We start from the raw sequence: 13,068 nt of genomic DNA, 5'->3' as shown, positions 1-13,068 counted from the left end.
AATCTATTCTCCCCACAGCAACCACAGTGATCTTTTAAAAATATAAATAAATCTGAGGGACTTCCCTGGTGGTGCAGTGGTTAAGAATCCGTCTGCCAATGCAGGGGACAGGTTTGATTCCTGGTCTGGGAAGATCCCACATGCTGCGGAGCAACTAAGCCCGTGCGCCTAGAGCCTGTGCTCCGCAACAAGAGAAGCCACCACAATGAGAAGCCCACACACTGCAACGAAGAGTAGCCCCTGCTCGCCGCAAACTAGAGAAACCCCACGTGCAGCAACGAAGACCCAACACAGCCAAAAATAAATAAATAAATAAAATAAAAATTTTTTAAATTAGTTAAGACTGTCATGGGGTTATTAGAAATTGTCAAACGTGATAACTCAATTACAAACAAGTGAAGAAATAATCTTGAAAATATTAATGAGTTTGCTTCCATTAAAGATATAAAAATTAGGGCTTCCCTGGTGGCGCAGTGGTTGAGAGTCCGCCTGCTGATGCAGGGGACACGGGTTCGTGCCCTAGTCCCAAAGAGCCCACATGCCGCGGAGCGGCTGGGCCCATGAGCCATGGCCGCTGAGCCTGCACGTCCGGAGCCTGTGCTCCGCAACGGGAGAGGCCACAACAGTGAGAGGCCCACGTACCAAAAAAAAAAAAGATATAAAAATTTAAAAACTATATTAAAAATATATAAATATATCTGATCACTTTACTCCCCTGCTCAAAATCACTATGATGGCTTACCATCACCTTAAAATAAAACCCAAAGTTCTGACCAAAGCTTATTTAAACTGTCCCCTCTGCTCCTGTGCAACCTCATCACCTACCACTCTCTCCATTACTTAGTCCACTGGAGCCACGTCAGTGCTTCTCTAATTCTTTGAACCCACCAGGTTCATTGTAACTTCAAGATCTTTGTTCCCTCTGCCTGGAATGCAGACAATCGTTCTGGAGGCTTTAAACTAACAGAATATGAGAACTGTCTAAAACCAGGTGGATTTCTCCAATTTTCAGACTCTATATATCTACTTTGTATCTATATCGAGACAGAGAGAGAGAGAGAGATTGCTTTCTGGCACCATTTACAAGGCAAAAATTACCTGTGGAAAAAGCAATGCCAGACCTGAGTTCAAAACCTAGTTATGCTAAAAATAGAGCTACCATATATGATCAAGTAATCCCACTCCTGGGCATATATCCAGAAAAGATGAAAACTCTAACTTGAAAAGATACACGCACTCCAGTGTTCATAGCAGCAATTTACAATTTACAGTAACCAAGACATGGAAGCAACCTAAGTGTCCATCAATTAGATGAATGGACAGAGAAGATGTGGTATACATATCCAAAGGAATATTACTTAGCTATAAAAACAGAATGAAATATTGCCATTTGCAGCAAGGTGGATGGACCTAGAGAATAACATACTAAGTAAGAGAAAGACAAATTACACTTACATGTGGAAGCAAAAAATAATACAAATGAATATATTTACAAAACAGTAACAGACTCACAGACATAGAAAAAAAACTTATGGTTACCAAAGGGGAAGTGAGGAAGGGATAAATTAGGAGTATGGGATTAACAGATACACACTACTATGTATAAAATACATAAGCAACAAGGATCTACTGTATAGCACAGGGAACTATATTCAATATCTTCTAATAACCTATAATGGAAAATAATTTGAAAAAATACACATAGGAGCTTCCCTGGTGGCACAGTAGTTAAGAATCCGCCTGAAATTGCAGGGGACACAGGTTCAAGCCCTGGTCCGGGAAGATCCCACATGCTGCGGAGCAACTAAGTCCGTGTGCCACGACTGCTGAGCCTGCGCTCTAGAGCCCATGAGCCAAAACTACTGAAGCCCACATGCCACAACTACTGAAGCCCACACGCCTAGAGCCTATGCTCCGCAACAAGAGAAGCCACCACAATGAGAAGTCCGCGCACCACAACAAAGAGTAGCCCCACTCGCCGCAACTAGAGAATGCCCGCGTGCAGCAACGAAGACCCAACACAGCCAAAAATAAAATAAATTAAATAAAAATAAATTTAAACACACACACACACACACACACACACACACACATATATAACTGAATCACTTCGCTGTACACCTGAAACTAACACAATATTGTAAATCAACTATACCTCAATAAAAAAAAAAAATTTTACAATTCAAAATAAAAAGCCCTAGTTACGAACTTTGGATAGTAACTTTTTATGAGCCTTAGTTTCCTATTCTGTAAAATGAGGATAATAATACCTATACCTCAGTGTTTCATGAGGCTAACATGATCTGCCTACAATGACCGCTATTGTTGGGATTAGTGTGTTTACCTGTGACCTGGAAGGGAGCCTGGATAAGCCGCTGCTGAACTCCCCTGAGTAGCTCCTCTATTTCCTTCTGTATATTGCAGACAACCTCTTCCATCAGTCCTACATCAGCTATTCCTTTCCAGAACATCAAAGTGTCCTCTGGCAAAAGAGGGATAAGACAGAGGGTAAACAAGGGACACTACATATACTTAAGCATATCTCTTCAATGTTAAATTCAAAATTATTTTGATTCAAAATGATTTTTTTTTTCCGTGCTGCGCAGCTTGTAGGATCTCAGTTCCCTGACCAGAGATTGAAAACGGGCCACAACAGTGAAAGCCCAGAATCCTAACCACTAGGCAACCAAGGAACCCCCCTCAAAATGATTTCTTATTGGGCTATTTCTGGGAAAAGAAAAAAAGCCTTTGGAACACTAGCTGCCTCCCTGAGTTGGTATCTAATTATTTGAACTCTGCAGCAAAATAGGGACTTGTGATAATTGCCTCAATTTGTCATGCCTCTGGCTACAGGGAACAGGTATCTTCCACCAATAAAAATATTAAATTAAATATTTAATAAATACTAAAGCATTTATTTAAATAATTTAATTTAAAATTAAATAATACATAATATTTTAAATGTTAAGTAATAAAGAAATTAAATTAAGTTAAAGATATACTCCCTCTAATCCTATACTTAAAAAACCAAAATAAAGGGACTTCCCTGGTGGTCCAGTGGGTAAGACTCCACGCTCCCAATGCAGGGGGGTTTGGGTTTAATCCTGGTCGGGGAACTAGATCCCGCATGCATGCCGCAACTAAGAGTTCACATGCTGCAACTAAGAAGTCCACATGCTGCAACGAAGATCCCACGTGCCGCAACTAAGACCCGGCGCAGCCAAAATAAATAAATATTTAAAAAAAAAAACCAAAAAACAATAAAACAGTTGAATAGGTGGGGTTATAAGCTCCCTGGGGGCAGAAGCTATGTCTTTTCATCTATCTAGATCTAGCAACAGTACCAGCTAAAAACAGGCAGCAATAAATATTTGTTAAATAAATTAATGAATGAAGGATGATGTGAAGCTTCTCCTGTCCCCTCTAAGTGAATCATCATTAATCACCATCCTCTACACCACCTGCTACCTAATTTTTTCTTCTAACATCTTGCAGCTTGGTTTCTCTAACAAATGGGCCAAAGTTGGAGTCAGTGTGACAGGATAAAAAGCATGGACTTCAGAGTTAAACAGATGAATTCAGTTAAACAGCTGAATTATTAGTTGTGTGACTGGTCTTAGGCAGGGTGCTGACCCTTTCTGAGTCTCAATTGCTTCATAAAATCTGACTTTACAGGGCTATTGCTTGGATTAAAATAAGGTGTTTGCAGCTGTAATTAGTATTAATATGCACAAGAAAAACCAGCACAAGTAATGAAGAGGTCTTCTGTGTCCATAATCGTAATGGTGATAAGAGTCACAAAACCTTACAAGAAATCTGAGCCCCACAGAAAGTACCTGAAATTTCCTCTGAGTCTTTCTTCATGCCCTCCTCTGTGGCCATGCTGACAGCAGCAGTGAGAGCCGAGTTCCATTCCAGCCCTGCCTCTTCCATGCTCTCTTCTGAGATGGCAATCTGTGTGATGCTACCTAAAAGCAGTCCATTAGAGGGAAGGCCCGTGAATTTTATGAAAAAGTCACAACTATCCTCTATCTCAGACAGCCAAAGAGATCCTGTTATTTAACTTTCTAATCTTTTGCCTGCATGTCCCTATATTTAAAAACTAGAATCCTAGGTAATCCAGGATGAATATTGGATTTCCTAAATAAAACCTGCCTTGCAAAAGAAAATGCTTTCTTCTTACTCTGAATAGAAAGTGAAAGATAGGGGCTTCCCTGGTGGCGCAGTGGTTGAGAGTCCGCCTGCTGATGCAGGGGACGCGGGTTCGTGCCCCAGTCCGGGAAGATCCCACATGCCGCGGAGCAGCTGGGCCCGTGAGCCATGGCCGCTGAGCCTGCGCGTCCGGAGCCTGTGCTCCGCAACGGGAGAGGCCACAACAGTGAGAGGCCTGCATACCGCAAAAATAAATAAATAAATAAAAAAAGAAAGTGAAAGATAACTTACAAAATCACAAAAGAGCAATCTGCTTTCTGAGCAGTTATGTTTTCGAAAGAGACAGAAGGTGGGCACGATTGCCAGGCTGCAGGCCCCAGACTTGGTGAGGATGAGGAGGACTTGAAATAATTTAAAAGAAAATTATAGTCAAGAGCCCTACTACAAGCATGTTTGATACTAACCATCTAGAATTCATGAAGTTGCTGTAACTTATTTATCAGGCTATGTAAAAGAAAGCAAGAGAAATGAGACCAAAATAAATCAGATAAGAGATCCATGAATAGCAGATTCACAGAGGAAAAAACTACTGCTATCAATTTTATATTAAGGTTTTAAACAAAGAGAATTGAGAAAAATCAAACTGATCCAGACAGAAATATAGACAAGTGTGGACTCTCCACATTGAAGGATATCAATAATCAAGCAAACAAGTAATATCAATATGGATGATCAAGTAAAGAAGTTTTGGCAAAATGAAAAGGAAGTAGATAATTTCACAGCATTTTTCACTTTTCAAGTGAAAGTGTCACAACACCAAATATTCAAACTGCTAGATATTGTACACTTTCCTGAAAGGAACTTAGGTTCCAAGAGATTTGGCTTCTACTCACCCAGTGGTTACTCACAGAACATTAGGACTGACCAAAAGAAACCTTGATAAGTCATTTTTAAAGCACAATACTTCCCTTACATCCTTTAGCGTTCTTGTGTCTCTGTCAGGCATATTTATAAGTCTCCTGGAAGTAGTTTAGACATATTCTATCTAGGAATTTTAGCTGTGCTAAGTCTCCAGCTGAACTAAATCCTTAATAATAACCTCATATGGCTATATCTTTCCTAGAGAGCCCTTGTCCCAAGCTCAACAATACTGAAGTTAAGTGTGTGCCCATCCTATCTCATTTGTGAAGAAGCCTCAGCTTGCTTATCTGAATTCCTTACAGACAGAGCTCTTTGATCCTTACAGCAGTCTCCAGAGTCCAGCCCAGCCAATGACACACTGTCTCTGATACATCTCAGTTCAACAGCTGAAAACCCGTTCTCCGTTCTAATCCACCCGCTTGCCTTGCCACTAGAAGAGCAAAGGATTTTTAAAACAATCTGATTTCAAAGATAAGTCAAGTGGCACCAAAGTGAGACTGTTAAATAAGCATTATTTGGATCACCTTTCTAACGTTTACCATGCACTGTAATAAAGAAACAAGGAAGGAGGTCTGGCCAATAGGAATCATTTGGGAGAAAACAGAGTTCTTTCTAAAGCATGGACTCCCACCCAAGATTACCATACCTTACATTAACGCTCTCGAGAATTGAAAAAAGAAACACAAAGAAGAAATGAGGGGAAAAGTGCTACTGAAAAACACAGTGGGTTTTCAGGTGGTTTCCTACCCCCTACCATCGGCCGAAGTGGGTGTCTGCACCACACTTGTCTGCTGTCCTGGCACTGGAGCTCTTGCACTGCTGATCAGAAGATCAAATTTGGTGCTTCTGCAGGTATTGGAGCAAACCTTGTCATGTTGGTAAAAATCAATCTGTCCGGAGTCCATCATTTTCCTGTGCAAAGAGAGACAAGAAGTACCAATTCAGCCTGCACTTCATCTTGAAGGGACAAATAGAGACAAAGTTGCTGAGTCCCTTCTATATGTTAATGAAACCTAATAGTATTAAAAGTCATTAGGTTGCAGAAATTCTAATTGGGGCTATAAAATGTTCATTGGTCCTGCCCACATTTACAAGTACTCCTCTTCCCTCCTTCCTCTACTCATTATGAGTACTCTCTTGTATTTCCCGTTATCACTAAGTTTTAGACATATACTCCTGACAATAGCTAAATTTCCCCATAGAATCTCACTGAAACAAAGCCCAAAAGGGGAAAAGACTAACTCATATCCCAGCACAAATGAGAAATGCCACAGGGGGATTAGAATTTTGTGATTAGATTCTGATGTATTAGTACTTGTAGACCAGCAAGATCTGTTGCCACTTCTGGAGACATAAAACTTCAGCACATTTCTTTCCTTTAAAAAAAAAAAAAGAGATAACTCTCCTATAAATACAGAGCAAAGTTGATTATACTAAACCCCCACTATAAAATGTCCTTATAACTAGATTCACAAGACGCTATTATAGGCCATGAGCAAAGCCATGAGGTATTTTAATTACAGTAAACTCTATGTTATAATGTTACTTGGCTTTCACTAAAGATTTTTTAGACACTCTGAGTCTTTTACATTTGGGGAAAGTTGGCATACACTTGTTTTTCTGGGCAAATAAAACAAGCCAAGAACAACAAAAAAAAAGAAATTTAAAGGTATTCACCCCCAATTTCATTCAACTACTGATTAATGCACACAAATCATCTGGAATGAATTTTTTTAAATTATGCCTCTGACTATAAAAATCATACGTAAAGAAAAAAACATTTTCTGTGGAAAATACAGAAAACTATAAAGAAAACAACTGCTCTTTAAAAAAATATCCAACACAGAGATCATATCAACATTTCAGCATATTTTTTCTACTAAATTTACTTACATATGTGTGTTTTTTAAAACAACTATATTAATTGATATTACATTTTGTTTTCTTCCTTACATTACATCATAAGCATTTTCCATGTAAAAACTCTTTAGAAATATTTTAATGACCTCATAATGCCCCATAGTATAAACTCATATACATTTAGATGAGCCATAATTTACTTTAGATACACTCTGATTGTATATTAAAGCAGACTGTAATTTTCACCATCATAAATTATGTTGCAATGAACACTTTTATACTTGAATCTCTACAAGCACTATAGATTTCTCTTAAGACAGATTCCTTAAAAAAATTAAAGACAAAAGGTAAGAGGTTTTTAAGGCTCATGATACATGTTCTGTGGGGAACTTTTAATTCTTAACCACATTTTAAAATTTTCTATCAATAGTTGAGTGCTCAAGAAACACCAACTAATGCTAATTTCACCGAGGAGTGGGGTGGATTACAATGATAAACTTGCTGCATAAAGAGATGGGAGTGGGGATACTATACATTCTAAAGTTTATTTCTGGGACTTCCCTGGTGGTGCAGTGGGTAAGACTCCACGCTGCCAATGCAGGGGGCCCGGGTTCGATCCCTGGTTGGGGAACTAGATCCCATATGCATGCCGCAACTAAGAGTCTGCACACCACAACTAAGACCAGGCGCAGCCTAACTAAATAAATAAATATTTTTAAAAAACAAATAAAGTTTATTTCAATGGTACAGTGACGGCAAGGATTGCATTCGCTGTGCATAATTGTTACTTACAAACAGCACCCTTCTACTCTACCAGATTATCCCAGGATTTGTCCATCAGCCCACATCTCCGTTGTTGTCAAGCTTTCTTAGCACCAGGCTTAGCTCTGCCTATGCTGAGTGATCTCAAGCTGGACTGTCATCTACTCCTGAGCTTCTCTGCCCAGAGAAGATCCTGCCCAACATTCTGACATCAGAAGAATTTGTCCTAGATGCTGGGAAGAGTCAATTTAATTCAATTTTTCTTCTCTCACAGGGATTTTAAGAACAAGTCGATGAAGGTCAAATAATACATGGATTGTTTAAGCCAATCCTTCAGACAGAATAAAAATTCAAATTAAGAAGACTGGATTCTCTGGATTCCACCATGATTAAGTGCCCCACAGTCAGCTGAAAGGTATGAACTTGCTATCAGAGCTCACCTGAGCATGATTCCACCCAGACGAATAGCTCTCTTCCAGTCCTTCAGGGTGGACTTGCCAGCCAGATGAACAAAATGCTTGGGGCTGATCAACTGATCATTAAACTAATGTAAAAAGTAAAGTCCAAAATAATCCAATGTTAATTTAGGCAGGCCAAGAGGGAAAGAAAGACATAACTCTACTTGTTATGAACAAAAAATACCCAAATGACAGACATCTTTAGTCATAGCCTTGTATTCTCCATCCTCCCACCCTATTGTGCTAGAGAAGATGATCCTTCTCTGGACACAGTGCCCTGTCCTGGTACGAAGCTACAGAAGACACAAGGAGGGTCAGAGATTAATATACTGATTAGGATCTAAAATCCATTTATGCCCTGAATCAAGCAGACAGGTCCAATGTTGCAAAGGTTATTTAAACTGAAGTAATCTATCCAGCCCTAATGACAAAATTCAGGATCTGGTAGAAAGAATAAGGATGGTAGAAACCAACAGCACTACAAAGCCTCGAAGCTCTGTAATTCTTAATGATTCTAGGATGATGCCACTGATGGTGACTACTATCTACATAGGTCAGCTGTGGCTACCAGTGGAGACAGAATAAGCAATTATTTCCATATTGTGCTCTCATGAAGATTACTCATTTTTATCAGTAATAATTTTTAATAAACTCTACCAAATTACACACCAGTGTAAGGCATTTTACATATATGATCTCACTTCCTCTTCTAGCAACCTTACTGTGTGTGTATATAATTATTTGTATTTTAACATATGAGGCTCTGAAATATTAAATAACTTGATCAAGGTCACCTAGCTAGTCAGTGATAGAGATGGGACTCCATTCATTCAACAAATATTTACTGATAAATATGCCAAGCCCTATTCTAGGTGTTGGGGATACAATGGTGAACAAGATAGACAAATTCTCAGCTCTCAAAGGACTTATATTCTGGTGGGACTTGAATCCAGGTCAATTTCACTCTAAAGTCCCTATTTTTTTTTTTTTTTTTTTTTTACTGTGACACAAAGGGACACCACAAAATTAAAAACATTGACATGGTGGAAGAGAGAGAAGAGGCACTAAAACCATACCCTTTGAAAACAAGGAGACCCAAAATAGGCCCCAGCAAGGAGAAAAGACAATTACCTTGACACACTTTACATTTATTCCTGGGCATACAAACTTCTTCCAAAGGAGAATGGCTTTGCTCTCCCCACAAGTTATGGGGTAAGCAATTTCCATATCCTCATTTGCTTCTATAGTGCTTGCATCTTGAAAATGGAAAAAATATCATTTATTTATCAAACACTCTTCCCCAAAGCTTAATTCAGAATCTCTAGTCTCCTGGTTCCTCTGAGGGGCTAATAGTTCACACTGGTTGGTACTGTTTAGGAATCTTCTGGAAGAAGTTTGGCATAACAGCTCTCTTACCAAGCTCCCACTATGTGCCAGACTGTACTGTGTGCTTTTATAGACTTAATCTTTTTTAGTTCTTAAAACAATCCTGTGAGGCAGTGATTGTTTCCTATTGTCCCTGTGTAGGACTCAGAAAGGTGAAGGGACTTTCCCAAGGACACACAGCTAAGCAGTGAGAACGTGGGATTTAAACTCAGGTTTGTCTTACTTCAGTTTCTTTCTACTCACTGCCTTACAATCAACACCTCATCAGCAACTTCCCTAATGACAGAGTTCAACCTTGAGGCTCCAATTTCTTTGAGGGATTTCTATTGATGAAAAATCTTTTCAGCAACCCTAGCAAATTCACGTTAAACATCAACAGACAGCCCTAGCATCTTAGGCAGCGGTGTCTCTAGATGTGCCATCATCAGATTGATGGCTACAGCACTGCGTAGGGGGGGAAAATAAGGCACAAGAGGCAAGAAATCTCAACCAAGGAAGCTAAGGTCAAAAGTACTAGAACAGGGTTTCCCTGGTGGTCCAGTGGTTAAGACTCCTCGCTTCCACTGCAGGGGGCACGGGTTCTGCATACCTCGAGGTACGGCCAAAAAAAAAAGTACAAGAACAACAAAAAGACTTACCAATCCCTTCTTCAATTTTGTGTATCGTGTGAGTTTCTACTGCCACAACTGCCGTGTTGTTCTCGGATCCGGCTTCATAAATCCTGTTGTAAAAGTGTCCATCGATAAACAAACTACATAAATCATGAAAAAATTAATATTCACAGCATGGGGTTAAAAAATTTGTTTTAATCTATCTCAAAAGGAATAAAATAATATACTTTACAACTCGATGTTAGTGCTTTGACTAGTGCCCCAATGTATTTAAATTCTAAGCTGCCCGGGACTGCTTAGCAGCTACTACCATGGAAATGAATCAACAACTTTCCTCACCCCAAAGGGAAGTTCCTCTTGCTACTGTATTTACACCGCCACTTGCTACTCTTCTACACCAGACTTTTCCCTTCCTAACTTTAAAAGCTCATGACATAAAGTGCTGCTTCAAGTATAAGATTAAGTCACATTGCAGATTTATCCAAATAAGACTAAAAAGTAATACTTTTAGTTCAAACCAGGAAGAACCTGCTGACCACAGAATTGATGTCCCTTGTCGGAATCTAGGAACTTTAGTCATTTTTACACTTTAGCATTTTTTAAGTCACCGTAATCAAACTACAGACATGAGCAGAAGCTCGTTAAAAAAAAAAAAAAGTAAGAGAGCCATTATGCCCAAAGTAACTAGCAGTAACTAGAGGTACCACTTAAGGAAAATCTCTCTCCAAAACGTTTCAACCTTCTAAGAAATGGGCTCAGAATACCTAACATGATACATTGACATCCTTTGTTCAATTTCTATAATAAACCTAACATGTTAATTATTGCACTTGCTACCCTAAAGCACTGCCTGAATAATCTCCTTTGCATCAGTGATTAGCCACCTGCATGGTGACACCTCTAGCACAGACCTCCCTTCTGAATTCCACACCAGGACACAACTAACTGCTAAATAAATAAATACATACATTTGGATATCCCATAGGACTTTATTGAATTCATTATGTCTAAAATAACCAAGTTCTCTTTCCTCTCCCACCTCCCAAACTACTCTTCTTCCTATATTCCCCATCCTTGCAATGGCACCACCCAGCACACAGCAGCCTAAAACAGAAGCCTGGGAATTACACTGAATTTCTCCCTTTTCCTCCTCCTCAACTCCCACATAGTCACCAAGTCCTGCCAGATGCATCTCCTTAACACCAGCCATCCTCCCTGTCTATTTCCACTACTACCGCCTTAATTCAGGCTGCATCATCTCTAGTCTGAACTGGTCTCCTTGCATCTACCTGATCTTCTATATTCCTTCCACAGTGATCATGTAACACTCTCCTCCAAACCCTTCAAGAATCCTCTCCATGCTTCTAAAATAAAGACCCAAATCCTTAATATCATATTTAAGTCCCTCCAAGATCTGGCCCCTGGTTTCATCTCTCACCAAATCCCACCAGACAATCCAAGCCCCAATCATACCAAACTATTTGTAGTTCCCAAAATTGCCACCTTTTTTTACACCGTCTATTTTTGCTCTTCTCCCTCTTCCCAGAACATCCTTCCCCATCTTTTGTTTTTCAATGAGTAGCCTGTATGATGCTTTTCCTTCCTTCTCAATCCTCCAGTATAATCACCCACTTCCTCTTTGTGATGCAACTGTACTTTAGTCACAACAACTATAACACTTCATACTATATACTTGTTTACCTGTCTCTCTCTCTCCTTGGGCATAGTCTAAAAAGGTCCCTGAGAGGGAGTTCCCTGGTGGCCTAGTCGTTAGGAGTCCAGGCTTTCACTACCATGGCCCGGGTTCAAGCTGAGATCCCGCAAGCCACGTGCAAAAAAAAAAAAAAAAAAATGTCCCTGAGAGCAGAGATTACATTTTATTCATTTTGTATACCTGGCATGTCGTGTGCTAACTGGAACATGGCACAGCACATAATAAATGACCGGTAAATGAATGAGGAATGTGATACACATGAGAAACTGCTGCTTCTGGAATTCCGTGGTAGTCCAGTGGTTAGGACACGGCGCTCTCACTGCCAGGGGCCCAGGTTCGATCCCTGGTCAGGGAACTAAGATCTGGCAAGCTGCAGCGTGGCCAAAAAAAAAAAAAAAACCACTGCTTCAAGTAAATTTGATAAGCTCATTCTAACTTGACCAGTATGTGCAAAATTCTTTAAAAGAATAAATTCTTGTCTATACATAATTTCAACAACCAGAAAATTGCACTTGGGGTGGGAAGTCAGGGAATAGTCTATATTTTTACGGTCAAACAAGATTTTATCAGGGAAAATCTTTCTAAAGCAACTCAGGATAGTGATGGATTTAGCCTAATTCTCTATACCTACTATGATTATGGTAAAAAATCATAAAAGATGTTTAAAATGTTAAGGCGTTATGAGATGCCGACATACCTTACGAATAATCGAAGTGAGGTAAAATTATGTTTACTAGAGTTTTAAAGTTAAGTCTACATCATTGTATTCTAATTCACTGAAAACTGAAAATCCACAGAGTTAAGTTCTTTTTATCTTGAATGATAAGGAAAGATATTCTGATTAATTGAATGGAATGTGGGATTATTACATAAACTAATGGGTACCCTACAGATCTGAAAGAGTTTATACAGCTTCCTAAGGCCTTAAACTTACTACTAGGGGGCTTCCCTGGTGGCGCAGTGGTTGAGAGTCCGCCTGCCGATGCAGGGGACTCGGGTTCGTGCCCGGGTGCGGGAAGATCCCACATGCCGCAGAGCGGCTAGGCCCGTGGGCCATGGCCGCTGAGCCTGCGCGTCCGGAGCGGGAGAGGCCACAACAGTGAGAGGCCTGCGTAGCACAGAAAAAAAAAAAAAAAAAAAAACTTACTACTAGGGAGGGATATGAGCATGATAAGGAAAGTAAGGTCACTACTCCTCAAATTGA

The 13,068-nt window shown here is 39.8% G+C and overlaps 1 protein-coding gene across 15 annotated transcripts in view; it reads right to left on the bottom strand.

Moving 5' to 3' along the window:
* The window catches only part of GMEB1 (glucocorticoid modulatory element binding protein 1), a 35,463-nt gene that overhangs the window by 11,178 nt on the left and 11,217 nt on the right, over nucleotides 1–13,068 (bottom strand). For 12 of the 15 annotated variants that reach the window (XM_067725153.1, XM_067725149.1, XM_067725154.1 and 9 more), the window contains 6 exons: nucleotides 10,178–10,290; nucleotides 9,285–9,409; nucleotides 8,136–8,239; nucleotides 5,828–5,985; nucleotides 3,837–3,968; nucleotides 2,345–2,482 (listed from right to left, as the gene is read on the bottom strand). In XM_067725153.1, the coding sequence (XP_067581254.1) occupies nucleotides 2,345–2,482; nucleotides 3,837–3,968; nucleotides 5,828–5,985; nucleotides 8,136–8,239; nucleotides 9,285–9,409; nucleotides 10,178–10,290 (770 nt within the window). Of the gene's footprint in view, nucleotides 1–2,344; nucleotides 2,483–3,836; nucleotides 3,969–5,827; nucleotides 5,986–8,135; nucleotides 8,240–9,284; nucleotides 9,410–10,177; nucleotides 10,291–12,044; nucleotides 12,403–13,068 lie in introns of those variants that run through there. The other 3 variants (XM_067725163.1, XM_067725161.1, XM_067725160.1) reach the window with 3 other exon arrangements.

The sequence above is a fragment of the Pseudorca crassidens genome, chromosome 2 (assembly GCF_039906515.1).
Source record: "Pseudorca crassidens isolate mPseCra1 chromosome 2, mPseCra1.hap1, whole genome shotgun sequence".
NCBI classification, from domain to species: domain Eukaryota; kingdom Metazoa; phylum Chordata; class Mammalia; order Artiodactyla; family Delphinidae; genus Pseudorca; species Pseudorca crassidens.
This window is presented reverse-complemented; position numbering and strand designations above follow the sequence as displayed.